Below are 27,618 nucleotides of genomic sequence, written 5' to 3' on the forward strand. Positions count from 1 at the left end.
TTAAGCCTCACCATTGGTTGAATTTGATATACACATTCAGACGCACTTACCCCTGGAGGCGTCCCCAAAGTGTCACTGCAGTAACGCAGCGCGAGTTCCCTTGAAAGGGAACTGTAACAATGTATCTTAAAAGAAAACACAATGTAACCTTGCTCTCACTTGAAATGTGTCCCCACATTTAGTCCTTGAATTTGAGGGTATTGGACCTGGAAAATCCTTGAAAGGTCATTGAATTTGAAGTTAACTAAGGTGTGGAAACCCTGTAGTTACTGAGTTACACATTTCCTATTAAATAATATTTTACTTTTAGGGTTAAGTGTCCATTTTTTCTTTTTAGCATAAATGGTTCTTAACAAAAATAAATAGCATGATATTTGTTGAGTGTTTAATGAATCGGAGGCAGAACGCACTTCTAAAAGTATGTTTTAATAAATTAACGTATTCATGCTCAAACCAAATACAAAAATAACACAAAACCAAAAACATCAAGCAGTCATGTTAAGAGTGCAAGAGGGCTTTCTAAAGGCAGGTCTGAAGATGGATACTGAAATGTACATGGACCGCATATCTAGATGACTCTCATGTGTACAGTAGACCTGCTGTATGAAGTCAGAAAACAAAAAATAAAAACAATGAATCACAGATTCTGAAGAATCACTGCTGTGCCATAAATCGGTCATAGCAGATAAAACAATTCAAAACATATACGTACAAATAAAAAAACTCATATTCAAGTACATAACGGCAGGTTGATTGACAGGTTACAACAGCATTATGAATAACTACCAAGTGTATGTATATCACATGAAGAGGTTACTCTGCCGTCACCATGCTTATTTTAATGGCTCTTCAGATAAAGTGTCCCCAAAAACGACTGTACTCACGTTTTACAAAAACACTTGTTTGCTATGTGGCAGAAACAACCGAAGCCCGATAGACCAGAACAGAACGACTCCATCCCATAATAATGCTGAAAAACAGCTTTAACAACCCCCGACAAAAATGGGGAGGAAGACATGCAAGATACAGAAACATAATCCATCAGCTGGGGTGTAAAGAGGGTGTTAGTAAGTACTGCTCCAAAAAAATGTTTTTATATTACAAGAGTCCTTCATGATCAAGTCCAGAGCAGCAGCAGCTCAGATCCGCTTCATTCACAGAGACGTTAGAAAAGGATGTCTTCATTCTTGATGAGTAACTCCACCACCTGCCTCTGATAGCGGATATCATTCAGAGCCGTCATGGCGTCCAGATCGGGAGCTCGCATCAGGGTCGGCCCGAACACAATCCCAAGATTCTCGGCGTTCATCAGGTTATCCTTCTCGTTTTGAGTTACCCTGTGTGTCCACAAAAACATGTCATACACAACTTAGTTGAGATTCCTTAAGACTAGCTGTTACACACCTAAACTCTAGATGGTACAATTATGCATTTCTTACCTTTTTAAATGTGCCATTAGATAGCGAAGGGTTTCGCAGTGTGCTGGAGGAAGTTGTCTCAAAGCTTCATGTAAGGCTTCTAAACGTTCATCAGGATCTGTGAGCTCTGAGACAAACAAACAGATGAAGATGAGAAACAGAGCGGCCTCACCACATCAACACTACCAATGAGTTTAAAACCTTCGCCATTTTAAAAAATGTGTCTATGGGGAATAAGCATTGTGAAGTGACATGACATCACACAGGCTTCATACCAGTATGTGTATAGACTCAATGTCATATCTAGAAATGCCCTCGGGCAGAATTTAGCATTTACAGTCATCCAGATTTAAGTGAATTGGGGAAATCCTTAAATATCACAAATTGACAGGCAAGCTTATGTTTCAAATTAGAAATGAATCAAGAAGATTAACTAACTGGTTACAGTTGATAAGTGAGGTTTTGGGTTAAATTTAGAGAAAAGTTCAAATAGTCTGCTTTAATGAAGTCAATATTATTACTACACTTTAAACCAGTGGTTCTTAAACTGGGGGCCGCGAGATGGTGCCAGGGGGGCCCCAGTTTTATGACATTTTTATAAAATAAATTAATTTATCATGAATTCTGTGAAATTAAACCTAAAAAAAATAAGGCAGCACTACTTTGTATAATTTAATGTTTTGTTTAATTAAAATGCTAAGTTTTGGAACTGTTTTTTGTCATAAATTTTCTTTAAGGGGGCCGCGAAGGAATGCACCGTACACAAAGTGGGCCGCACCCTGAAAAAGTTTGAGAACCACTGCTTTAAACCATTAATCTCGGGTTCTGTAAGGCCCTTGGTCTTCAGGGCGGTCCTGGTAATGTGACTGGGCATACCAGCCCTCCTGAAGAATCCAGCTAAGAAAAGCATAAGCTAGTAGCTGGTTTTAGCTGGATTAAGGTGACAGTAGCTGGTTTAAGCTGGTCCTCGCAGCCCGGCAAAGCTGGCCAAAACACAGCTAAACCAGCTTGCAAATCCAGCTAAAACCAAGCTGGGAGACCAGCTAAAACCAGCTCACCAGCTTATGCCTCTGCTCTTTTCCCAAAGCCGCTGTACTTTCTTTTCTCAGTTGTTTTTTAGCTTTACCTTCCAGGGTTTCCCGCAGAAAATTTGTTAGTTAAGGTGGTAGGGTTGGGTGGGGGGCTCGGCGGTGGCAATTAAAGGGGCGGAGCATACGCGTGATGAAAATTAAAATATTTTTATTTAAAAGACTCAAATGAAACTTAATTTTGAAGAAACTATGACAGAAAATGAACACATACTAGATTAATAATAAATGAAATGTTTTTAACAGAAACCTCTAACAGGAAAAGCTGCGTGATGAAGTGAAACTGAAGGGTTAATAAACACAAACTAAAGCAGATGTTGTAGAACGTCAGGTGAACGAGGATAGATGGTGTAAAAATTGTAAAAACTGATTATTTCCCACTATTAATTACATTATCTTAAAGGAGTGTAACTACTGTAATACATAAGTCCACATACAGTTCTCACGGACACGCGTTTTATCAACTGGCTAGTTATCCTCGAGGCAGTGACGGTCCGGACCACCTCTTTCTAATTTCGGCCGGTTGGATCACGTGCCCGCTCGCGGTGTGAAGAGCGTCCGCGCTATTCTCCAAGATGCACTTGAGACCTTTTTTGGAGCATTTTTTTTTTGAACGACCTAGTTAAGGCGGTAGGGTTTCCCAGCTTAGGTGGGCCACCCAAACTGAAAAGTGCTGAGGGAAACCCTGCCTTCACTACTTTTGACTACAGTTATGCTAAAGTCTTAAAGGCGGGTAGCATAATTTTTTGAAAAACACTTTGCAAAAGGGAGTTGGGCAGAGTACCAAAACACACTTTTAGTCAGCAGTAAGGGGCGTGTCTACTAACCGACATTGTTGCCTGGGTTGCGTATGTGTGGGGCGGGTCCATCAAAATAAGTTTTCTTTTTCTTCTTTTGCATATTACTGGGGTAGGTTTGTTTGTTTAGGTGATTTCAGAGATCATGCACCCCCCCACCTTTAAAATGTGTGCACAGCGCACATTTCTGGCAACCAATGGCAAGAGGAAGTGTCCAGCCACACCACAAAGTTAAGAACAGATCAACTTTATGCAAATGGCGGGTGACTTTCAGGAGCGACAACCAAGGAGCGTGAAGCAGTGGAGTTCATTGGCTTTAGTCATTTACTAAGCGGACAATTACGGTTTATAGTTATTATCAGGACAACCAGAATTAAGAACACCACAAAGTCACTGGCAGTGTGCATGCACAGTTAAAAAAAATAAAAGCTTTCAGGAGATATACAATTAAATGAAACATTATAATGGCAAGTAAATCTGTGATCCAGAATGATGACATTCACTGTCAGGTAAACATTGTGTGTGTGTGTGACTCACTGGAAGCCTCAATGAAGCGTGGATAAGCGTCAAATGTGATGATGGGGATGGGCAGATCCCTGAAGTAGAGTTTAAGAGCACCTGTGATGATGTTGATGTCTTCATACATGTTTACAGAGATATCAGCTTTCTCCCCATCTGAGTGAACAAAACATTCAAACACACACACAGTTAGAAATTAAGTACGTAAATAAAGATATTTTGAGAACGTTCGTGAGCCATGGTATTCTTTTTTCCTACTATGGAAGTGAATGGGGCTCACAAACAGTTTGGTTACAAACACTCCTTAAAATATCTTCCTGCGTGTTCATCAGAAAAATAAATGTATACAGGTTTGTAACAACATGAGAGTGAAACTTTATTTTTGGATCCCTTTAATTCATCAGAGTTACTTTAACCTGAGGGAAAAACTGTTGTTGTGCACGGCTTAAAAGAACTGAAAATAGAAAACAGAACAGAAAAACTGAAACAGAAATGTTTTAGACAGCACCACAGATGCAGTGTTTAAGGAAATTAACCTATTAATAAATGTCATACTGTTAACTCAGTGTATTGAGCTGAGATGAAAGAGCATTTACACACTTCCACTTTAATTCAATATCATTATTTTCCACACTCAATAAAAAAGAAGACTCATTTCAGTCTTCCTATTTTCTCTCACACATCATCTTTCGCTCATCGTCTATTTCCCAGTTTATCTGATACGTCATCGGAGCGTCATTATGAAACAGTAATGTGTGTGAATGTGAGCAGATGGATGTAAATCCTCACACAAATGTGGCACTGTAACAAACTTAAGCTACTCAGACTTCATTTCACATTACATAAACTCAAAGCTTTATATTAAAAGACAATGAGTGACCTAAAAAAAGCAGCGCTGAGAGCGTCTCTGTGTGTGTGATTCATCGGCATTACACATGCAGATATGTTTGTGTGCGTGTAGATGTGTGTGTGTGTGTGTGTGATGATGGGTCAGTGCTGTACATTATCACACACATCAGTAATGGAAATAATGAGAATGTAGAGCTGCTCACCTCTGTCAAATGTTAACTTCACATCTTCAATTAATTCACTGAATCCAGAGATTCGATACAAACCCTCTGACTTCAGACCTGAGGGACAGAAAAAGAATTTCAGTCATTTTCTTTATGAATATCAAGTAAAAGATCATTAACTTTAAACATTTTAAATGTAAACATTAAAATATTCCCTAGCATATATACAAACAAGAAATGTAAATCATCCTCTCCTAACAAAAGATATCAGATACAAATAAACAAAGGTACTTCAATAATTTGAGATTAGCGAGAGTGCGACTTCATGGTATTTGAATATCTTTCAAATTAATTATAACTATTTTAGCCTTAAAGGATTAGTATATTTTCTTAAAAAAAATCCAGATAATTTACTCACCACCATGTCATCTAAAATGTTGATTTCTTTCTTTGTTCAGTAGAGAGGAAATTATGTTTTTTGAGGAAAACATTCCTGGATTTTTCTCATTTTAATGGACCCCAACACGTAACAGTTTTAATGAAGTTTAAAATTACACTTTCAAAGGACTCTAAACAATCTCAAACGAGGCATATGGGTCTTATCTAGCTAAAAGATTGTCATTTTAGGCAAGAAAAAAGGCACTTTTTAACGACAACTTCTCTTACTGTATATCTCCGGTCCTGTGATGCGCCAGTGCGACCTCACGCAATACGTCATCACGTCCAGAGGTCACAGATGATGACATATGCGAAACTACGTCCCAGTGTTTACAAGTGTGGAGAAAGAGGACCGTTCCGACGTTGTTGTGTTGAATGATACTAATTAATGTCTTTGTGTCAGTTTATTGTTTACAATGGTCTGCAAATGTGAGCTTCATATATGTAACACGTGACCTTTTCACGTCATTACGCAATTACGTGAGGTCGCGCCGGTGTGTCACAGGACTGGAGATAGATGAGAAGTTGTGGTTTAAATGTGATTTTTTTAATTTTTCTTGCCAAAAATGACAATCGTTTTGCTAGATAAGACCCTTATGCCTCATTTGGGATCGTTTGAAACTGCAATTTTGAACTGCATTAAAACTGTTACGTGTTTGGGTCCATTAGAGTCCATTAAAATGAGAAAAATCCTGGAATGATTTCCTCAAAAAACATAATTTCTTCTCGACTTAACAAAGAAAGACATCAATAGTTTGGATGACATGTGGGTGAGTAAATTATCTAGACTTTTTAAAGAAAATAGACTAATCCATTTCATTAATAGCTTAGGCAACATCATAATTGGCTCTGGTCTGGGGGGGGGGGCAGTGCCCCTCTGCCCCTCCCCAAACTCTGCCTATGGATACAATGGTTGAAATGTCTCACTGTGTTTTAATTCAGCAAAAACAGCATTTTGTACATTTAAAAATGTTTTTTTACGTATACAGCTTTGAAGTGTTCATGATCATTAGCTTCAGTTACATTACCCTTCAAATTGCGCCAATTGACATTGGTGAATAAAAAATACGGCCAATGGAAACAACACGTCAATTTGGCAAAAACTCTCATGTATTATCAAAACGTTTTTAAGCTTGCATGAGGTGGTTTTTCAGGTAATTCGGAAAAATGGGAAGTCGCAAAACTGCAATAGAAACAGTTTATTCGCATTTTCAGGTCACCTGATGTAAGTCAGTCACGTAATTCTTATTTGAAGATGATGCGGTATGAAATAAAACCTCCCAGAAACACCTCAATACACGTCTGCTCCCAAGTATAAGAGGCTTTCCTTGCCAATATTGTTTGAATAACACTCCAACATCTCTTTTGATTACACCTATACGTTGTCGCATCTAAAGTATAAGGGACTTTCCTCGGCATTAATGTTTGGATAATACTCTTACGTCTCCTTCGGTTAAAAATAATGCCTAGTGCGGAAGATGTGACATTAGTAAACCTACCGACATCAGTCAACGTGATGTTTGAAATGACATCAAAACTACATTTCAGTCGCTTATCATTGGTTAATGGAAACGCCGTCATTTCGCAATAGTCTTTTATCGACATCGAAATAACACAAAAGTTTTGCACAAATCTTCCCATAAAATTGTATATAATCGTACCCATTATATAATATATCATCTTTAGAATCAGCTATGTCTGGCTCTCTCTCAAGGTTTATTCCCTTCTAGGACTTTTCCCTCCTGATAAGCTGGGAGTTTTTTTTCTCCTAGGGATTTTTTTAACCCCTGGGGATTCAGCTGACATTGGCTTTACTTAGCACCCTCTTCTATACGTTACATTATTACTATGCTCGCTAATACGGATTAATCTTAGCCGCTGTACTCTGCTGCTTATGTTTCCATCAATTTTTCTGTGTTTTCCCTTGCATCTATTAATGTAAAGCTGCTTGAAACAATTAAACAATTGTGAAAAGCGTTATATAAATAAAATAGAATCAAATAAATAAATAAATTAAATCTGTAACGAAAATGCAGCTATTGTCTTAAAGCATCCCTAAAAGCACACGAGATAACATACTGGGTGATGCTGTATATTGATATTTATAAATTTCCTACCGTAAATATATAAAAATGTATTTATTTATAGTAATATGTGTTTCTAAGGACTCCATTTGGTCAACTTTTATTGATTTTTTTGCACCCTCAGATTTCATATTTTCATAATTGGCCAAATTTTGTCCTATCTTAACTAACCATACATTAATGGAAAGCTTATTCATCTTTGATGATATATAAATCTCAATTTCAATCAATTGACCCTATGACTGTTTTTTTTTTGTTCAGGGTTACATATATATGACTACAAACTGTTTTAAGCTGCATTTGTCAGAGTATAACAATCTTTAACATTTGCACAAAATATTGTTATCAATATCTCTTGCATGGGTATTATTAGTGCTTGAAATCACTCTTTTTCATTTTGAACAAATTTAATTTTTTTTAAACATTATACAAAAAAATATAAAAACAGAAATATATTATATAAACCATTATAATAACACAACAATAAGTACTAACTAGATATCCATATAATGTGTATGTGAATGATGTCTCACCTCGTGATTCGATCTCTCGTATACACATGTCCACTACCATTGGTCGCTTTGAGTTATGAGCTTTGACCAGCGTCGTGAGATCACAGCTGTAAACCTTCTTCACGTGTTTCAGGTCCGGCTTACAGTCGTTGGGTACCATCTTAGAGCACTGCTTATGAACGTTCAAACCACAATCTGAGGACAGAAAACATTCATCATTCACATCAACTGACCACACCGAGACTTACATCACATTACTGTCAGCAAAGCAGATTCCAGTCATTATTTACTCTATTATCCCCGACACAATAAACACTGCCAATACAGTAAAGCAATAAATCCAGTATGAATCATGTCTCGTGTGTCCACGGCAGATATTTATTATTGATCCTGAGATTGATATGTACTGCTTTAATTACATCCTGTTCATGCTGAGCTTTCATTCGGTTTAATCAGTGACCTCTGCTGACCACAGATCAGTGATTTCGAGCGCCCTGATTGGCTGATGGAGATTTCACCTTGATGATGACAGAACATGGAAGGACTACAAATGGCTTCTTATAAAAAATGCATGAGCAATTTCAGGCACCTAACGGCTTCACAACCCTTAAAAATAAACCTGGACTGCCATGCAGGAAAATAAAAAAATTAAATAAATAACAGCATAAAAATAAGTAACTGAGAATAAGAGAATTACTGCAAGAATGTGGTGATTTATTTAAGAATCATTTTATAAACTAGTTATGTGAGAATAGTAATCATTTATGCAAAAATAGGAAGAAAAGATTTACGCATGCATGGTCATAATGAAACAATGTTCATTAAAATGAATTTATGACGGCACAGCTGTATGCAAATTTAGTGCCAGTTAAAAATAATGGCTACAGTTTCACAAACATTGGTCAACAAACATACCATATATAACCTGAAAACATCTAATTTGGTTATTTTAAAACATTAACCCACCCCCACTGAGCCCCTCCGAACATACAGACAAACACAAGAGCTCATGCAGCTTATGCTAATGTAGGCAAATTAGCCCATTAATATATAATGCAGCCTGAAAACCAGGCCAATGCTTTAGAGCATTTATCAGAGTGACAAAAAACTGAGATAAAACTACAAGAAAGGAAACATTAGCGAAGCCATTCAATAGATAGAGAGAGATGTGTGCTTACTTTAAAGCACTTAATGAGAGATGGGTGAAGTGTCAGTCCTGCAGGCTACATCAGACATTACTACCAGCAGTAAATAGGCCAATGGCCTAATGGTTTTAGGCATGAATAATTTTCTATTATAATCCTAAAGTGTTCATATCAAACTTTTATAATTTTTAAATTTTAAAAATGTAAAAGAATCTATAATGACACAAAACAGCATCACATTATTAACCCTATAACACCATCCTTGCATTTCTTTAGCCCAAAACAATACGTGCATTATATTTATTTTTTCCTTTCGGCTTGGGGAATTAGCATTTAATGCAAATAGTGAATTATCTGCTGAGGTTTATTGTAAAGATTCAATGCTGGGTTATTAAAAAACGACCCCTTGAGCAACTCGACTCTCCTGAGACTTCAGCCATGCAGAACTGTAATTATTTTTGAAGAAGAAGAGCGAGGCATCGGATAAGCGGAGGAGACGGACGTTAATAGAGGGCAACGTCTCAAATGCATTGTGTCTGTCAGCTGAGGTCTGCTGGGTTCAGAAGAGGTGAAGCTCAGGTGACAGACACTCATCTTTCTGTCCAGATCACTACATGTGTGTGGTGTAAGAGTCTAACCATATTAATATCATTTTTAAGGAAATGCTGTCAGAAAACAACATTGTAAAAAACACAGAGGCACGTTTCAATATGTTGCTGTTTAACATTTAATAAAAAACAATAAGCCCAAAGACCAGATGTCACCACGTATATGGATTCTATATAGGCGTACTTATACAAAATAACAATATGATAAAAATCCCATGAGCATTTTGCATTGCAATGCATATTACACTAATAATTCTTTACAATGCAAAATTTGTACAGGCTTTGAGTCAGTACTGCTCTGGTATCCTGAAATTCCCTGTGACCCAGTGCTATGAGCCTTGAATTTTAATGTGTGTGTGTGTTGAAAGTGAAGCTGGTTGTGAGCTCTCAGCAGCTCTTCTCATTATAAAGACATGCCAGCTTTGTTTCCAGTCTCTGCCATGATGGACTTGACTGAGAGGGAGGAGGGAGGGTTTATCCTCTCATGAGGCAATGTGGCATAACATACCCGAGAGTACTGAGGCTGGCACGCTGGCAGACACCCAAACATCACACACACACACACACACACACACACACACACACACACACACACACACACACACACACACACACACACACACACACACACACACACACACACACACACACAAAGCACAAGAGACGAGAAAGCTTGTCAGAGCACAAAGCTGAATGCAAATCTCTACATCAAATGAGATTTCCCTGCCCTAGTTTCTGATGGCATGAGAGAGAGAGAGAGAGAGAGAGAGAGAGAGAGAGAGAGAGAGAGAGAATGAATAGAGGTGAGAAAATGAGGTGGAAACAAGTAGCGTAAAGGGGTCTCAGAATGAGGGGATTTTAAACACAAACTGCTTTCAAAACCGTTTCATGCATTATTCATAAAGACGCTTCATGAAAACATATGTCTCGCTCACATTATCCTATAAATAAATTATTAAAACACGCACAAACATCCATAATATCATACCTCACAGATTAACCCCATATAGCCTATGGTTTCATTTACTTTAAAGAACACTAAAGAAAAATGATGCGTGAAATAACTAAAGGTTTGAATTTTTCCTAACAGCTATGATTGTATGAGATAAATAAACTGCTATTGATTCAAATCATGTGTGCATGTATTAGCATGATATCTACAACAAAGGATTTAAATAAATCTATAAAAGAAAAAAAACTTCATCTGTCTATTATGAGTTTCAGTTTTAGTGACTCCTCCCTATGTCCTGTAGGTCAATCGATATTCATTTAACAGACAAATTAACATTTACATATACATCAGCTACAAACAAGCGTGCCCTAAATCTGATATAAGTGTGTGAATACACTACAGTAACAGCCTTAAAGTCGAAATGAAATTGAAATGAAAAACTATATATATATATTTAATATTGTGGTATTATTAACAAATGGCTTATCTGAGAGCATCATTACTTTTTTTTAAATTTGTGTGTGCTCATAATCTTTAATCAAAAATGCAAATCTCCTTCCCTCCTCAAAACGATCTCTCTTCACTTCCGGTCATAAGTATGGCAGGTGGGCGGGGTCCGGGAGAAGATCGCAGCGATTAGCAATTAGCAACACGACCCAACTTCAAACGATCCAATCAGATCTCGATTGACAAATGCAAATCCAGCCCTGCCTTATTTCATCTCAAAAGCCGTTTCATTCGGATATACGTCACCACGAGGAAAATAAGGCAATCGCTACTTCCGTTTCATGGCAACTTTAAAGGTGCAGTGTGTAAATTTTAGCGCCATCTAGTAGTGAGGTTGCGAGTTGCTTAGTCCACTGCTCACCCCTTGCTTTTGAAACACATAGAGAAGCTACGGTAGCTGCCACCGGACAAACATGTCATCATCGGAGGCAACTTAATAAAAAAATGGTCCGTTAAGGGCTTCTGTAGAAAAATGGCGTCACAAAATGGCAACTTCCATGTAGGCGGACCCTCTTTGTATGTAAATGGGAAGTCCTCGTTCTAAGGTAATGGACACATAGCGGTTCGTTATGGGAGGTCTTTGTACACCCCTGATAGTGTAGTTTTGTATGTTATTTTGCATTTCTGTCGGGAGATCCTTCTGAAAATTACACACTGCACCTTTAAATGGCATCTATGGTACTATTCTACATTTTCTTTGGTGTGTAAGGTAAGTGTGTATTAGTACATGTTAACGATATGCTAAAGGTACAAATCCCAAAGTCAACAATCATGCGAGTTATAGTCTCCAACACAAATCTCTTTTCTTGGATTACAACAAACACACGGATTGAAGGCAACAGTTTACTTCCTGGGATTGGTGATGTAAAGACCGACATTATCATAATTCCTCCTGCTTCTGACTCACAGCCTGTAAGTTAACTCCTGTTAGTATTGCATTGTGAGCGAATCTTTCAAACATGGTAAGAAGCGTCACATTCCGGCTGACATCAGAGGTATTCAATCCAATCACAATGTACAGATTAGCTGGCCAATCAGGGACACAGAGTTTTCAAAATCAGTGCTTTTTAGGAATACAGGGATATCTGGAGCTACAAAAATGTATGGTATGTGGAAAATAATGTGTTTTTTAACCATTAACCACGTGAACACATTGTATAATAAACAAAATAACGTTGTTTTTTAGCAATAAAATAGGTGCTCTTTAACATCACACCTGAGATGGGTTTGAGAATCCTCACCTTTTGTACAACCCTAAATCTGACCTAACACAATAAGTGATTTACAAATTGCTTAAAGAGTGCAGATGCATTGCCGTATTAAAAACACACATTTAAAACAACCATTATAAACCCCAACGTTCATGTTTACCACTCACATATGTGACCCTGGTCATAAGGGTCAATTATTTATACATCATCTGAAAGAATAAATAAGCTTTCCATTGATGTATGCTTTGTTAGGATAGGAAAATATTAGTCCAGTATAAAATTATTTAATCTTAGGGGGCAAAAATATCAAAATATGGAGAAAATCGCCTGTAAAGTTGTCCAAATGAAGTCCTTAGCAAAACATATTACTGATGATAAATACATTTTTATATATCTACGGTAGAAAATTTACAAAATATCATAACCTTTACTTAATATTCAAATGATTTTTGAGATATAAAATTGATAACTTTGATACATACATACAATGTATTGTTGGCTATTGCTAAAAATATACCTGTGCTACTTATAACTGGTTTCGTGGTTCACAGTTACATATAATGTAGATAAGTATTACTTTTCAAATATAAATATTTTTCCACATAAACTGTTCAATTCATTTCTATATCCCTGTGGAAACATTATGTTTACATACATAAAGACAGATGATGACACATTTCAGTTCGGGCAGCAATGTCCAGTCCCTCATGTGATACTGCTTTAAATTTATCAATCATGCATTTGACAAACACTTTTATCCAAAGTGACTTACTATTAATCCAGTCAATACATTTTATCAGTATGTGTCTACCATGACCTTTGTGTTGCTATATGGATGATTCTTACGAAAACTTGGTTTTAAACATGTCAAGCATGAAAATTTAAAAATTGCTTAAATTAACTTTTTTTCCCACCAGACATTGAAAAACAAAGTCTGGAGTAAATGGGAACATTCATTTAAAAACTTTTACTTATCATTTAACACTTTTTGTAACATAATTTAAAAAATTAGTCCTAAAAAATCTCATTACCGCAACAGTCAGAAAACATCAACACTGACATATTTTCAAAATGACATGACAAACCTGAAAGAACATAATTTGGAGATTCTGCACATGCATTTAAAATCAAAGTATTATGCTTCTATGAATTAAATTAACATTTAATAAGCATCTGTTGTGGTAATGATAATCAAAATGTCGTGTAAGCATTCTGACAAGACAATATTTCAAATTAACTGTAAAAAAATTATCTTATCTGGTAGCCATCTTGAAGTAACTGGTCCATGTGCTTGGTCACTCAAAATCAAACTTTATTAAAATTCTGTATGTGTGCTTAAACTGTTCTCAAAAAGTGTTGCGGAGGATGAGAACATCAGGCATGGACACATCATTTTCCTATTATTTTTTTTTTCATTATTATTATACATGAATATTCAGTAAATATTTTTCTGTCATCTAAAGTAGTCTAGCAAAACATCCATTTATTTTTTTTCTTAATATTTTTGTGTTAATTTGATTAAATTACAACATAATGCATGTTCAAACACAGCCGGACACATTGCGGTAATGAGAATTTCAGCAGAAAATGAGATAAAATTTACAATTATAAATTCTTATGTTGAAATCACACATTGTGCAAGGTAGAACACAGTATTGTGTTAATTCTGATGCTTTTTAATGTTACTATATTACACATTTTAAAGCTAAAATCATTAGTGCCGTGGTGTTTCAATGGTTTAGTGAGAATCACCCATATACCAGAGGAGCTACATTAACACTTAATATGCTCAAACATTATAGCATATGATATTATTACGTTTTAACATGGAAAACCATGATTACCACGAGGAAACAGGCTTATAAATAAAACAAAATGATGTTATTTGAAAATCTAAAATAGATGATAGTTTTCTGTGAGGGTTAGATGGTAAAATAAACAGTCTGTACATTTTAGTCAGTATCAGTCATTATATGTGTGAAATGTCCCCATTACAATGGCAACCTGTGTGTGTGTACAGTATAAAATGCATTGTGTCTATGGAATATGTCAATGTATGTGTGTGTGTGTGTTTATTTACCTGCACATTTGACTCCCTGAGCAATGAGTCCCCACATGAAGTTGGCACAGTATTCACACCAGTGTGGCCCTCTGAAGGTGTGCACCTAAACACAATCATAAAATAAAATAACATCACATACCGAGTTTCGTTTTTATACCTGTGAATAAAAACGAATGCGTTCAAAGACATTCAAGCCATGTGAAACCTAACTGCTCTTTAATCCAATTACAATTAATCAACAGAGAGAGAGAGAGGATCATTAATCAGGAGGAAAGCCCTGCTCTCTCTTCTCTTCACCAGGTAACAGTTCAGCCAATGAGAAGCATGTAAACACATCCTGTGGGATGGGACCATTGTTGCTCTGAGCTCCTATAGGAGACACGGGCAGCCCTTCTGAGACCCTGATCTCATCGTACTGTAGATGATGAAATCGGTGTACATTAACCTAACATCAACACAACAACAGCACTATTTGCATATTAAAACATTAAGACTTAAGCTGTTTATTTGCTTTACAAAAAACATGGTACAGTACATCAAAGACGTCCTGTCTTAAGTCTTTATCATGATTATGAGCGCTGATTTTTGTTATTATGCGGCTCTCTGAATTCCTTCATTTCTCTTTGTTAATTATAGTAATCAAAAATCTGTGTATAGTACAATAGACTCCTGACCAACACTACATACATGTTTTATAACACCATACTTCCCATATCAATTAATCTCAATCTATTTGGTAAGTAACGCAAAATAAGACTGTATTGGGTGTAAACACTAAAGATATTTATCAATTCTCATCATCATTACTAACACAGATTAAAGTATTAAATGGGCTCCTGATGAGATCAGACAAAGCAGCTATTACAATCTGAACATTTAAGAAAACATCTGAATAACAACCATAAGAAGAACAAAGAGAAAAAGATAGACGCAACTATAGGCAGGAGAGAGAGAGAGAGAGAGAGAGAGAGAGAGATTGAATTTGAAATTGAGGGAGAGAGAGCGAGCGAGATGTTTTTGAGCAGTCAGCAGTCTGTGTTATTCTGCGGGACATTAGGGGTATAAGGAGGGGGGGGGGGGGGTGAGGTTCAGTACCTGCTGATGATAAAAGCCAAATAAGCTATGTTTACCAATCCACCATTAGGACTTAATCTCTCCATCTGTCTCTCTGTCTCTGTCTCTATATACGCATACCTTTATTTTTGACACACACTGAATAAAATGTGTTTTTTAACATCTGGATTTAAGTAATTCATGTTAACATATTCGTTGTTCAAACTATGTTTCCTCTCACAACCCGTCTACTGAAACCTGCACCCGCTGCCATTATTTAAATCACATTTGGGTAAAATTTGCATAACATCCCTATACACACTCCCAAAGTGAATCACAACAAAACAGAATTCACGAAACATTTCAATTTTGACAGAAGCACACAAACAATAATGAAATACTAAGAAATTGATTATGACCTCACTAAATGTTAAACTTTATTCAAATTAACAATGAGTTATGCTTTACACAAGAGCCAATTCATCAATGAACCAAGAAAAATGTAAAGCTTAAGTTAAAAAAACTTATTTACAATTTATTCTCTTGAAAAAATCTAATTTTACACATTAATGCTTATGAAATGTTTTCCTTCTTTATAGGATGCTTATATATTTTAAATAGAAAACAAGACTATAAAAATGCTAAGAAAATATTTTTATAGTGTTAAACCTTCTTACCGAGACATAAACATAACATCCAATCAATAAACCCCATCCCTGCTTGCTCTTACCTTAAAGTTGTGGACTTTCTCGTACTTGGGTGCGCGTTCGCTCTCCTTCAGCGTTGCTCTGCGAACCAGCGACGTGAGCTGTGAATAAGCAAACAGTTTGAGAGGTTGCCAGAGAGTGGCCGGAGGTTTCTGAGGACTCATCTTCATCCCCAGAGCCGCCGCCACGATCCCCTGCTCCCTGCTCTCCACCTTGCCCTTGTGCACCAGGGACTTTTCCCCCTTACGGAGCGCGCAGGACTCGCGGGACGGCATCTCGCGAGCTTAAGTGCCGAATCCGCGAAAGAGACGCCGGCTAAAACTCGGGCTCCGAAATAAACTTCCTGCGACTCTTTCGACAATTACATCGTTTACCGCAGATCTAATGATAAAACCAAGAAAACTACACAGAGCCACAGCAGCAGTATGAAGCTCTTCAGTTAATCCAGAAAGAGTCTCCTCAACAGACGTGTGTGTGTGTGTGTCCTCTGTGGTCCTGAGTGTGTCACAGCGTATGTATGTGTGTCGTTCTCTTTGGGCATCTATATGCAGATGAGATGAGTTGTTGAGTTAATCCTGTCCTGCCTGCAAGTAGCAGATATGCTCTCTGGAACACTGAGAGAGAGAGACGAGCGGGGGAGGACCCAACGACAGTCACGCTGAATTATAAAGATCAAATCAGCCAATCCCAGCTGAGCTGGCCGAGGTTTATCAGTGAGCACACCCCACCCCTACAGAAACCAACCTCCACAATTCACAGAGAGAGAGAGAGAGAGAGAGAGGGTGGTGAGGAGGAGGATGGTGATGAGGGGTGAATGAGTCATGGCCGAGCCTCCTCACGGCTTTGTGCTAACACCATACTAATAAAAGCTCAAAGCCTCAACCGTATAGATATTTTGTGAACACAAGCAAAACTACAGGTTCATACATATGGCTTACATGTACTGTAGACCAGTGTTTCCCAAGCAGGGGGTCGGGGCCCACAGGGGGGCCTCAACAGATTTCCAAGGGGGCCTCCAGATAAAAAATTGGACAAAACAAGCATTAAGATGTTTCTTATTTCTTGGTTATTTTAGTAGTGAATATACATCGTTCTAGTCATTGCAAGTACTATTTAATTTTATTTGGAAAAATTTGACCTTAAAATATTGTTGTGGGCAACTAGGGGGCCTTGAAGCGAAAAAGATTTGGAACCAATGCTGTAGACGTATATCATCATTAGAGATGTGAGAGCAGAAAAGCGTTGATTTCCCAAAAGCATGCTGGCAAAACTGTCTGTGATTTGGATTTAGACCGGATTCGTTTACCCAAACAATAACAGACGGGGAACCTCTTAAAAACAGTGAATTTTTTGGAGGGGGAAACTAAACTTCCATAGATACATTGTATAATAAACCTCCACTAAATATTCAAATTAACAAATCAACCAATGTGTGTTTGCATTACTTACATGCCACATCAGAAGAATTTCATCATAAAAGCTGAATTTAATTTTTACAGTGTATGTAATTATATCAACTTACTTTACACACAGCCACATCATAGTCCTCTATCTGATTATAATGTGCACTAACATAAATCACAATGACATCATCAGCTAAGTGATTCTGGATTATGTCTAGATTATATCTATACAGACTGAGATTATAACAGAGAATGTGCCTTATTAACAGAAGACTTAAAAAACTAAAACTTGATCAATGAAGCTTTATTACTGATATCTGAAGTATTAATTAGAGATGCACCGCTTGCAATTTGTCTTGGCCGATTCCGATCTCGAAATAAATGATTAAACATTGCACTTTCACACAAACTGCATGAAATTACAGGATCCTTTTTCATTTGAACAAATCTTAAAATAAAGTGCTCTCAGACTTATTCAGGCTCACTGACATTATGTTATTTGTAGAAATACCAATTGTGAAACTCATTGCTGCTTTGGGATCAGCTTGCCCTTACAAAAATCGCCAATGGCATTACTAGTTAAAACAAAACAAAAACATGGTTACTGTGGTAAAACTATGGCTACCACAAAACGCAACATCCGAGTTGGGCTGAGGAAGTTTATCAGATTTCTGAAGCCTCTGCCTGGAGAACGGCCAGTCATCCAGAGCACTCCTGCATATCAACGTGTCATATGGGATTGCGGATGTGGGGCAGGGATCAATATAGGCACGGCGGATTGCGGTCTAAACCCAAGACCATTTCGACTCGTTTCCGTACACGCTGAAAGGTGCTTTGAAAAGTCTTACTTGAAGTTTTCTAATTATGGTGCTTGAGACCGGTCCATGCCATTCATGCATTAAAATCTGCAAATTCTGGTCTCTGGCCAGTCGAACGGTTATTTTATTTATTTTAACAATTTTAGGGGGATCTTTGAAAGAAAACTGTGTACAATAGCTTTCGATGTATTTTAAAAATAACTTCATCACATTTGCATGAGACACATTATACACACAAACTATGTATGAAGTATTAAAGTGCAATAAAATGTCTACTTACTGATGATAGAAAAGTCTAGACTTTTAAAACCCCTTTCACAAACAGCATTGATCCTAAAAAATTACAACAAAACTGCCAAGGAACGCAAACTATCCTAGTAAGGATGATGCATGTGTTGTCACAAATTACACAGTTATCATGCAATTATGAGTGCGTTTACATGCACAGTCTTACGCCGATTATGCTTAATAAACTGATAACACGTGGGGTCATGTAAACGCGTAAATCGGTTTTCTTTAATCGGGGAAAGCCCATAAACGGCATAAGCAAAAACCGATCGGCACAGGTAGTGTTTTGCTTATTACGCCGATTTCGCGTGGCATGTAAACACCTTAACTGGCTTTCTCACGGTTTTGTCCATGTGCGCATGTCTCCGCGTATGAAAGATAAACGTCACACGCGGAAGTAAGCGCAAAGTAACGCATAAAAGTCACCGCTCGACTAAAGCAGTTGGCAGAGAAACTGTTAAAATAGAAGCTCACGTTACATTTACAGGTTCTGCAGACACAAGAAGAGATACAACAGTACAGCTTAAGACAGACATGCCGTTGACTTTTTGAACGACTATTGTGTACTATAGGTGGTGACGTCACTGCCTGCGAGAAAACTGATAATTCTGCAAGTTCCATGTAAACGAAGTTGTCTGCATAGCCGGCTTATTGATTTGCATGTAAACGCATTAAAAAAAGTTTTCTGTAATAAGCAGATTTTTAATAGTTATCCGCTTATGCTGTGCATGTAAACGTACTCTATGATGAGTTTTAAATGCAGATCAATGTTCGCAACTAAAATGTGTCTGCATACTAGGGATGCAACAATACAGTTAGTTATTTTTGGTTCTTGTCCATGGTTTTCGGTTCAGTTCTGATGGCTTGTTTTTTAATTATTCTATGTTTAGGTCACAGCAACATTGAGATGTTAAGAAGCAAAAAAAAAAATGGTTTTACCTGCGATTATCTTTATTTTATGTAAATGCAAACATCATCTTACACATTTTTAGTGTATTGATAAAACAATATAAGATATAATTAAATAAAGATATATAAAAATGATAGTCAAACTGGGGAACACGTGAATTCTTACATTTTGAAAATAAAAACGTCAACAAAAATTGGCCATTTTATATACCTGTACTTAGTAAATTAAACTTTACATTGTAAATGAAGTCTATACTTACTGCACTACTGTTAAATCCAACATCATTCTATGCTGTGCAGAAACCAAAAAAGCGTCAAGATTACTGGTGAGATTTTCCTTAGCATCATGCGAATTCTCTTCTTGATTTAAACTTTTTCTTGCGCGGAAGACGTGTTTGAGGCAAATAAGGCCTGTCTGCAGCAATAACAAAGCCCAATTGCCGTCATTCGCATTGCCCCACGCAAATTTGCATCTTTACATTGATGTTGTATGTAATCTTCTCACACAAATAATTAATCCACACCACAAATTTAAAAGACAGTGGTGCTGCTAGCGCATAGTGACTAGGATATCAACTTGCTGTAAGGCGTTTAAGTTATATATCCCAGCGCACAGATCATGCGGGCGCACACACAGTAGTAACCGAAGTGCAAGGAATATAAAACAGACAAATTTGGAAAGATAAACCGATTTACATTGCGTATTGGACCGTGTGGGTCGAACCGAACAATTCAATATTATATTGAGAATTGTGGCATCCTTACTGCATACTAGAATGAAGCAGTGACCAGTGAGCTCCTCAATGTCTGCTCTGAAGCTGAAATCACTCGCCAACACAACACAATCACACTGATGACAATTCACGGACAACTACTTTGCATTCTTTAAAATAAAGTTTAAACTCAATTTCAATTGAATTAAATACACTCTGCATGCATTTTGCTCTTTCTCTCATCGAATTATTCATCCTCTTCCTTTTTTAAAAGCAGAATGTTGGAACTACACATGCCAACACACACACACACACACACACACACACACACACACACACACACACACACACACACAGACAGACCATGCGCTTCTCTTTGATCAATACCAGAAGACTCGATTCTCTCCAACCCCAGCAAGCCAAGACCCCAAAAGGAGGTTTGGATTGGATGAGAGACCTCCTACCCGCTGGCTTCCAGATCAATAAGCAGAGAAGATGAAACTGTTGGAGCTAAGATGAAACACTCGTTTCGTCAAACTTTCCAGTGGTGCCGATCCCTCAGAACACCTGAAGAAACCTTCACACCCTGACAAATACCTGAACCATACGTGGGCACACAGCCATCCAGATCCTTTCATATACGCACAGCCGCCCCACGTGCTGCCGACGGGGTGTTTGACCGCTGCTGCGTCTGCCCGTCTGTCTGGCAGGATGTGGGCTTTCTGTCCCATAACTAATTGACAAGATTGATCTTCTGGTTTCTTAAAATGTGTCTGCAGCACAACAGTGGTCATAAAACAGGCAAAGAATGCCTAATTCAGGCTCATTTCCTTTCGCTTTCCAAAGCGACACGAGGGAAAGTCCATCTGTCTGTGCGACCACTCATTGAATCCGACACCAAACACCTGACAGGTGCACATTAGTTTAACATTAGACAGACTGATGGAGAAAAAGGAAACATATGTAAAGACCAACACAATTATTATCCTGATCAGTGGTGTTATTAAGGTCTATTAAGAGTGATTCAACATAAAAATATTTTCTCCTGATCCTGTTCAAATGTCCAGAGACTGGTCCAAGTAAAGTCATGTTTGCATTTACATTTATGAATTTGCCAGACATTCTTATCCAAACTGACTTTAGGCCCAAGTATACTTTGTTTTTTACACGTACGCGAGCATACCCGGGTGATTCTCACGAAACCATTGAAACACCACGGCACTAATGATTTTAGCTTTAAAATGTGTAATATAGTAACATTAAAAAGCATCAGAATTAACACAATACTGTGTTCTACCTTGCACAATGTGTGATTTCAACATAAGAATTTATAATTGTAAATTTTATCTCATTTTCTGCTGAAATTCTCATTACCGCAATGTGTCCGGCTGTGTTTGAACATGCGTTATGTTGTAATTTAATCAAATTAACACAAAAATATTAAGAAAAATAAATAAATGGATGTTTTGCTAGACTACTTTAGATGACAGAAAAAATATTTACTGAATATTCATGTATAATAATAATGAAGAAAAATTAGGAAAATGATGTGTCCATGCCTGATGTTCTCATCCTCCGCAACACTTTTTGAGAACAGTTTAAGCACACATACAGAATTTTAATAAAGTTTGATTTTGAGTGACTAAGCACATGGACCAGTTATTTCAAGATGGCTACCAGGTAAGATCATTTTTTTTACAGTTAATTTGAAATATTGTCTTGTCAGAATGCTTACACGACATTTTGATTATCATTACCGCAACAGATGCTTATTAAATGTTAATTTAATTATTAGAAGCATAATACTTTGATTTTAAATGCATGTGCAGAATCTCCAAATTATGTTCTTTCAGGTTTGTCATGTCATTTTGAAAATATGTCAGTGTTGATGTTTTCTGACTGTTGCGGTAATGAGATTTTTTAGGACTAATTTTTTTAATTATGTTACAAAAAGTGTTAAATGATAAGTAAAAGTTTTTAAATTAATGTTCCCATTTACTCCAAACTTTGTTTTTCAATGTCTGGTGGGATAAAAAGTAAATTTAAGCAATTTTTACATTTTCATGCTTGACATTTTTAAAACCAAGTTTTCGTGAGAATCACCCACCCGCACAGTCGAATGTACAGCTTTCCAAAGTATATTTCATTTGACTCGTAAACATCCACAGGCATTCGAGTATGCGCATTGCGACAAAATGCAGTACCTTTTCTAGGCTACAAAATCGTGTACGCGCATGCAAGACCTGAGTGTACTAAGTATGCACGATTACAAAAATCTGGCATTGCACACACAGTATGCGCATACTATTCCAATGCCAAAACTTGCATCATGCATACTGCGGCAAGCGCGAGTGAATTAAATGCTAAGTCAATGCAAAGAAACGAATAGGCATCCTATGGCACGATATGCGCAAACGGCGCGTTCCGTACGAATTGATCGTTGTCGTGGGAAACGCAAGAGTTGAAAAATCTGAACTTTGGCGGAATATCGCACCGCATAAGCCAATTAGGAGCTTGCTCTAGTAGTGACGTAATTACAATAAGCGAGCAGAGTCGCAAAAGCCCCTCCCATGGCGCAAATTTCCGCATGAATGTCTCGAATGACTAGAATTTCACACCGAATGAAGCGAGTAAACTCAATATGTTCAAGCGTACAAACACATGTGAATAGCGCGCTTTTGCCGCCACTTCCGCACAGTTAAGCTACTTCAGACTTTTTTCTACTATGTTGAAATGTATAAGTGTCACAGTTAAACTTGTAAACAGGGTTGCAAAGCTGGGCATATTTCAAGTTGAAAAATTTAAGGAGATTATTTGAAAATTATGAGTAATGTAAACAAGCTGTATCACATACAAACATTAGCTTCCACACAATCTGACTCATCTTCCTCCGCAATTCCCATATATTCCTGTGTGTCTTCCATGGAAAATCTTCAAAATTCCCATCATTTTACAACCCTACCTATAAATAAGTAAAAAGCGAAGTGAAATAAAATCAATTTTCTCAGCAGCACGTAGACAGAGCTTGACTCTGTATTTAAACCGGATTACTTTATTTTAATACACGAGCCTTGTTTAACCACATTCTCAGAAATTAGTCAATTTTTAATGAAAAGTGTTCATATTAAATATCTGAATAAATCAGCTCTCTTGACCTCATTTCCTGTCCTACATTGCTCAGAATCACTGCTTTCTCTTTATATGACATGCAAATGTTAGTGTCTATAACAACATCCTGATTTTGCTCTGAGGATCAGTAACAAGCTTTCAATCATTCAGATGGCTTCATTCCATCAGTGCTCTTTCAACGCACATTAGAGTTTGAAGAGAAACACTTTCTCTCAGTGTTGATGTGGGTGGTTATGTTATATAACGTTATATAAGGACAGCAATGCGTAATCTCAACTCTGAGCAGCACTTATGATGAATGAACACAGACCGGAACCTGGAGGAAGAGTTTACGCCTGGAAAATTTAACTGATTATTACCACAATCATCCTCAAAGCTCCCACACGCAAAAGAGAATGAGATCATCTGGTACAAACAATATCACTACAGTCTACCTCCAAACACATAACACGTAACAGATGCATCATATTTGAAGGTGTAACATTTTTTCAACCTCTATAGAAATGAATAAAGTGCGTATGATGTGCATTTAAATAAGATGGAAGCTTAAATCGATTATTACCGGTATGTGAAATCAGTGTTTTTTTTACAGAAGCGTGGCACTACTCTTATGTTGAGATAAAAAATAAATCAAACAACATTTGATAGATGATGCATTTATCCCAACATGTGTCTGTACAAGAGCACTATTAGATCAGCCAGCAAAACAAATTCTTTTTTTTTTTTCATTTTCATCGTATAAAACAGTGAAGCGTGACATCTTTTAGTTCTAGTAAAGGATGTCAAATTTGGTATACAACATGTAGGTGAGTAAATGATGTCAAAATTTGTATTTATGAACGAAATCTTCATTTAATGAGACTGTTATTTGTACAGTGCAGTAGAGAACAAGCTGTACAGTAGTGAAGTACACACCGCCCTTGAGTTTACAGCTCCATCTCTCTCTCTCTCGCTTTACTAACTTTCTCTATTCACTTCCTCTGTGCGTCACACAATGTACTGCAAATCGATTGTTATACAACTCAGCTATGTTCTACATTTCTCTTGTCACAAACACAAAACTGTGTGTTCATTTGCTTTTGATGTATCTTTAAGAGATAATGTATAGATAAAGCTTTATCACCTTGTGAAGAGATTTACTTTGTGCTAATGACCTGCTAACTGCACATGATCCTTTTAAATGCCTTGATTGACCAATCAATCATCAATTGAGTCATGTACAGGTCGTAGGTCGTAGCTTAACACTTTAGTATGACAAAAAGCCTTTTCAATTTCAGTCGTTCATTAAATGCAATTAAATGATCATTGTTTAAAGCCTCTTCAAGATCTCTAAAAAGCATCCTTAAAACAACAACAACAACAACAGGAAATGAACCCTATCACCAAACAATACATCAAAATCTGACTTAATCCACTCATAAATCAGCTGATGTATAAAACGACGAAATTATAGACCTTTTCAAACCCTGCAAAATCCAAAGAAACTGTCAGTCAAACTGCGTTCTTTTTTTCTAAATGGATGCAGAGAGAAATCTCAATATGACTGAATATTACCGTCTTGGCTGATATATTGATCTTTTACTAGAGTAACTACTGCTCGTGTATGACAAAATGCTGTATTGTATGATATTGTAGAGTTGAATTCCCTCAGGAAGACGTTGTGTGTGATGCACTTTTTATGCATGGATAAGTTTTGTTTTTTTCCAGACTGCTGAACATTCGCAGTGATTTCTGGAAACTGTAGAGTTCCTAAAAGCACCTTTACTGCCTGAATCATTCAACCTGTTCGCCTTCTGAAACGATCCATCAAACAACTCCTACACAAGCCTCTTCACCGACACACACAGTGTTTATCTCTGTTAGGCCTCTTCTAAACAAACCAGGTTGAAATAGAGCCTCATTTGTAATTCATGATTCATAAACGTATCACGGAAAATTCTCTACCAGTAACTTCAGGCTTAATGTAAGAAACGAGGGTGAAAAGAAAGAATATTAATCAAACAGAATAATACAATTATAAACATAGGAGTAATGAATGCTAGGATGACGTGCGACACACGTTGTGTAGAGGATTCAACGGATTTGACACAAACATTCATTAATAGCTAACACAAACCTGCCTTGTATACACTGCAGCTAAATTTGTTTATTTCTCATTTAATCCTGTTCTGTACAGACACATTTCAGTAATGTTCGCGTGTGATGCGAACTGCATTTTACGGGAGTTCATTCAGTGCAGAATTTACAGAAACGCTCCGCAAATGTGTACAGAACTGAACTGACCAACTAGTTGTTGATGATGACGTATTTTAATTTGGCAGGGCAAGTAAAACTTGTCAAAGTCAAAATCCTGTTGAGCCCTGGTTGTTGAAGAAAACGTAATTTTCACTGTGTTGGTAGATATTAACTCTTTCCCCGCCATTGACTAGTTATCTTGTCAATTAAGAATAAACATTTCCCTGCCAATGACACTTTCCTGACGAGTTTATATGGAAATCTGTAAGTCCGCTATTATCCTCTTTATGTTACCCAATTAAAAAAAAAAAATTATGCCAAAAACGAATTTAATCTATTTTAAACTCTGTGTATGTTTTGAACAAAATTCCTTTAAAAAATGCAATTATTTCAACTTTTGCTCCAAATTTTGTATTTTTGAAGAAACCTACCTATATTTAAGAGGTTATAAAAAAGAACAAATAAAGATAGAATGAAATGTTTTTTGGCATTTTGTTTGTTTTGAAAGCAGAGGGTCTGTTCTTTCTTTTGATATATTTCTATGTTTAGTTATTTATAGACGGTTTCATCGGACGCACGCGCGGTGACGTTTTACACAGCTGGTCCGAACGTTACTTCCGTTTTTTTATTTTTTTAATGGTCTGCCTAGTTTTGCGAAACTAGTTTTGAACAAATGCCTCGTCGAAAATAACAAATGTTTTGGTTTACCTAGGTCTATGTATTGTTTATTTTGCTTGTTATATAAATAAACTACGTTTAAAGTACTTTGTTGTTATTTATTCTTGCCGGAGTTTACCGGAAGTTACATGTAGACCACGACAGCCGCTTGTTTATGTTGTTACTGCTGAAACCGTCTAGAGAAGAAAAATTTCCTGAAAGGCATTTTGTGAAACTTTTGTGAAAATCACAAAAAATGCTGGCTGGCAACTTTTTTATAAAAAGCTGACGCGGAATGAGTTAAAATTGCATTTTTACTGTCATTGACTGTGTGGCCCTATTAAGCCCTGGAGGTTGTAGGTGCATCTTTGGTAGGTAAAGAGAGGATTTATGTTGTGTACAAATTCTAAACAAATAACATGATGTTAAAATTGAGAATGTTTTGTTATTACACATATGGCACTTTTCAATATGTGACCCCGGACCACAAAACCAGTCGTAAGCACTGATCTATATAAATGACTTGATAGCGCATGACGTCAAAATTGTGAAGTGACCCTGCCACCATATTGGTATACCCAAACATTCTATTAAATGAATAGGACGTTATCAGATTTCAATAATAAAACACTATTTTACTATTCTCCGTTTTTACATTTGAAGTCTCCCTGTACATTATTACAACGCCAATGTAAAGCATGTAAATCCTAAGCACGTAAATCCTAAGCATGTACATTGCACTAGTGCTGCAACAGCGCGTCGACGTCAACAATTACGTCGACTACGAAAATACGTCGACATGCGTAAAATACGTCGACGCGTCATGCTGTTTACATTCATCTCGCGTAATGGCGGCTTCTGGTTCTAACAGTGTTTTCCATACATTGATTTGTTTGTGTGCGCCACAAAATCAACAATGGCTGCAACATTTACATTTTTATTTTCATTTAAAACGGCTTCATTTATTGTTGTGAGCACTCGGTGGTGCCTTTCTTGTGCGCACGCGCTCTCTCTCTCTCTGCGTGAAGCCCCTAGACAGCGCCTCTCATACATGACACTGAGTGAAAGAATTAAAAGTTGGCTGTGTTTTCCATGCGGATTCCTCTGTGTACTTGCATTTTCACGTAAACCTCAGATGTTACTGACAGAGAAGATGACTGATTCGAGTTTATCATGAAAGGTTAGCAGTGTTTTCCCACACACACTGGTTCTCTATGTGCTTGTGCGCGAGCTCTCTCTCTCCTATGCCCGCGCATGCCTTCTGTAGTAACTCTGTGTAGTGGCAATTTTTTACTTTGCGCCGAATTGTCTGCGATGTCGTGTTTATAAATCAAGATTTTAGTAACTTAGTA

General features: G+C 37.1%; 1 protein-coding gene across 1 annotated transcript in view; it reads right to left on the bottom strand.

Annotated features, from left to right (window-relative positions):
* Positions 1 to 407: 407 nt before the first annotated feature.
* Positions 408 to 27,618, bottom strand: part of chn1 (chimerin 1) — a 56,395-nt gene continuing 29,184 nt past the window's right edge. Inside the window, exons 7-13 of the mRNA XM_055215397.2 lie at positions 16,138 to 16,215; positions 14,373 to 14,457; positions 7,891 to 8,064; positions 4,875 to 4,952; positions 3,841 to 3,978; positions 1,440 to 1,545; positions 408 to 1,337 (exon numbers count right to left, since the gene is read on the bottom strand). Of these exons, the coding sequence (XP_055071372.2) occupies positions 1,166 to 1,337; positions 1,440 to 1,545; positions 3,841 to 3,978; positions 4,875 to 4,952; positions 7,891 to 8,064; positions 14,373 to 14,457; positions 16,138 to 16,215 (831 nt within the window). The 3' untranslated portion in view covers positions 408 to 1,165. The remainder of the gene's footprint in view (positions 1,338 to 1,439; positions 1,546 to 3,840; positions 3,979 to 4,874; positions 4,953 to 7,890; positions 8,065 to 14,372; positions 14,458 to 16,137; positions 16,216 to 27,618) is intronic.

Source organism: Misgurnus anguillicaudatus, chromosome 17, assembly GCF_027580225.2.
Source record: "Misgurnus anguillicaudatus chromosome 17, ASM2758022v2, whole genome shotgun sequence".
NCBI classification, from domain to species: Eukaryota; Metazoa; Chordata; class Actinopteri; order Cypriniformes; family Cobitidae; genus Misgurnus; species Misgurnus anguillicaudatus.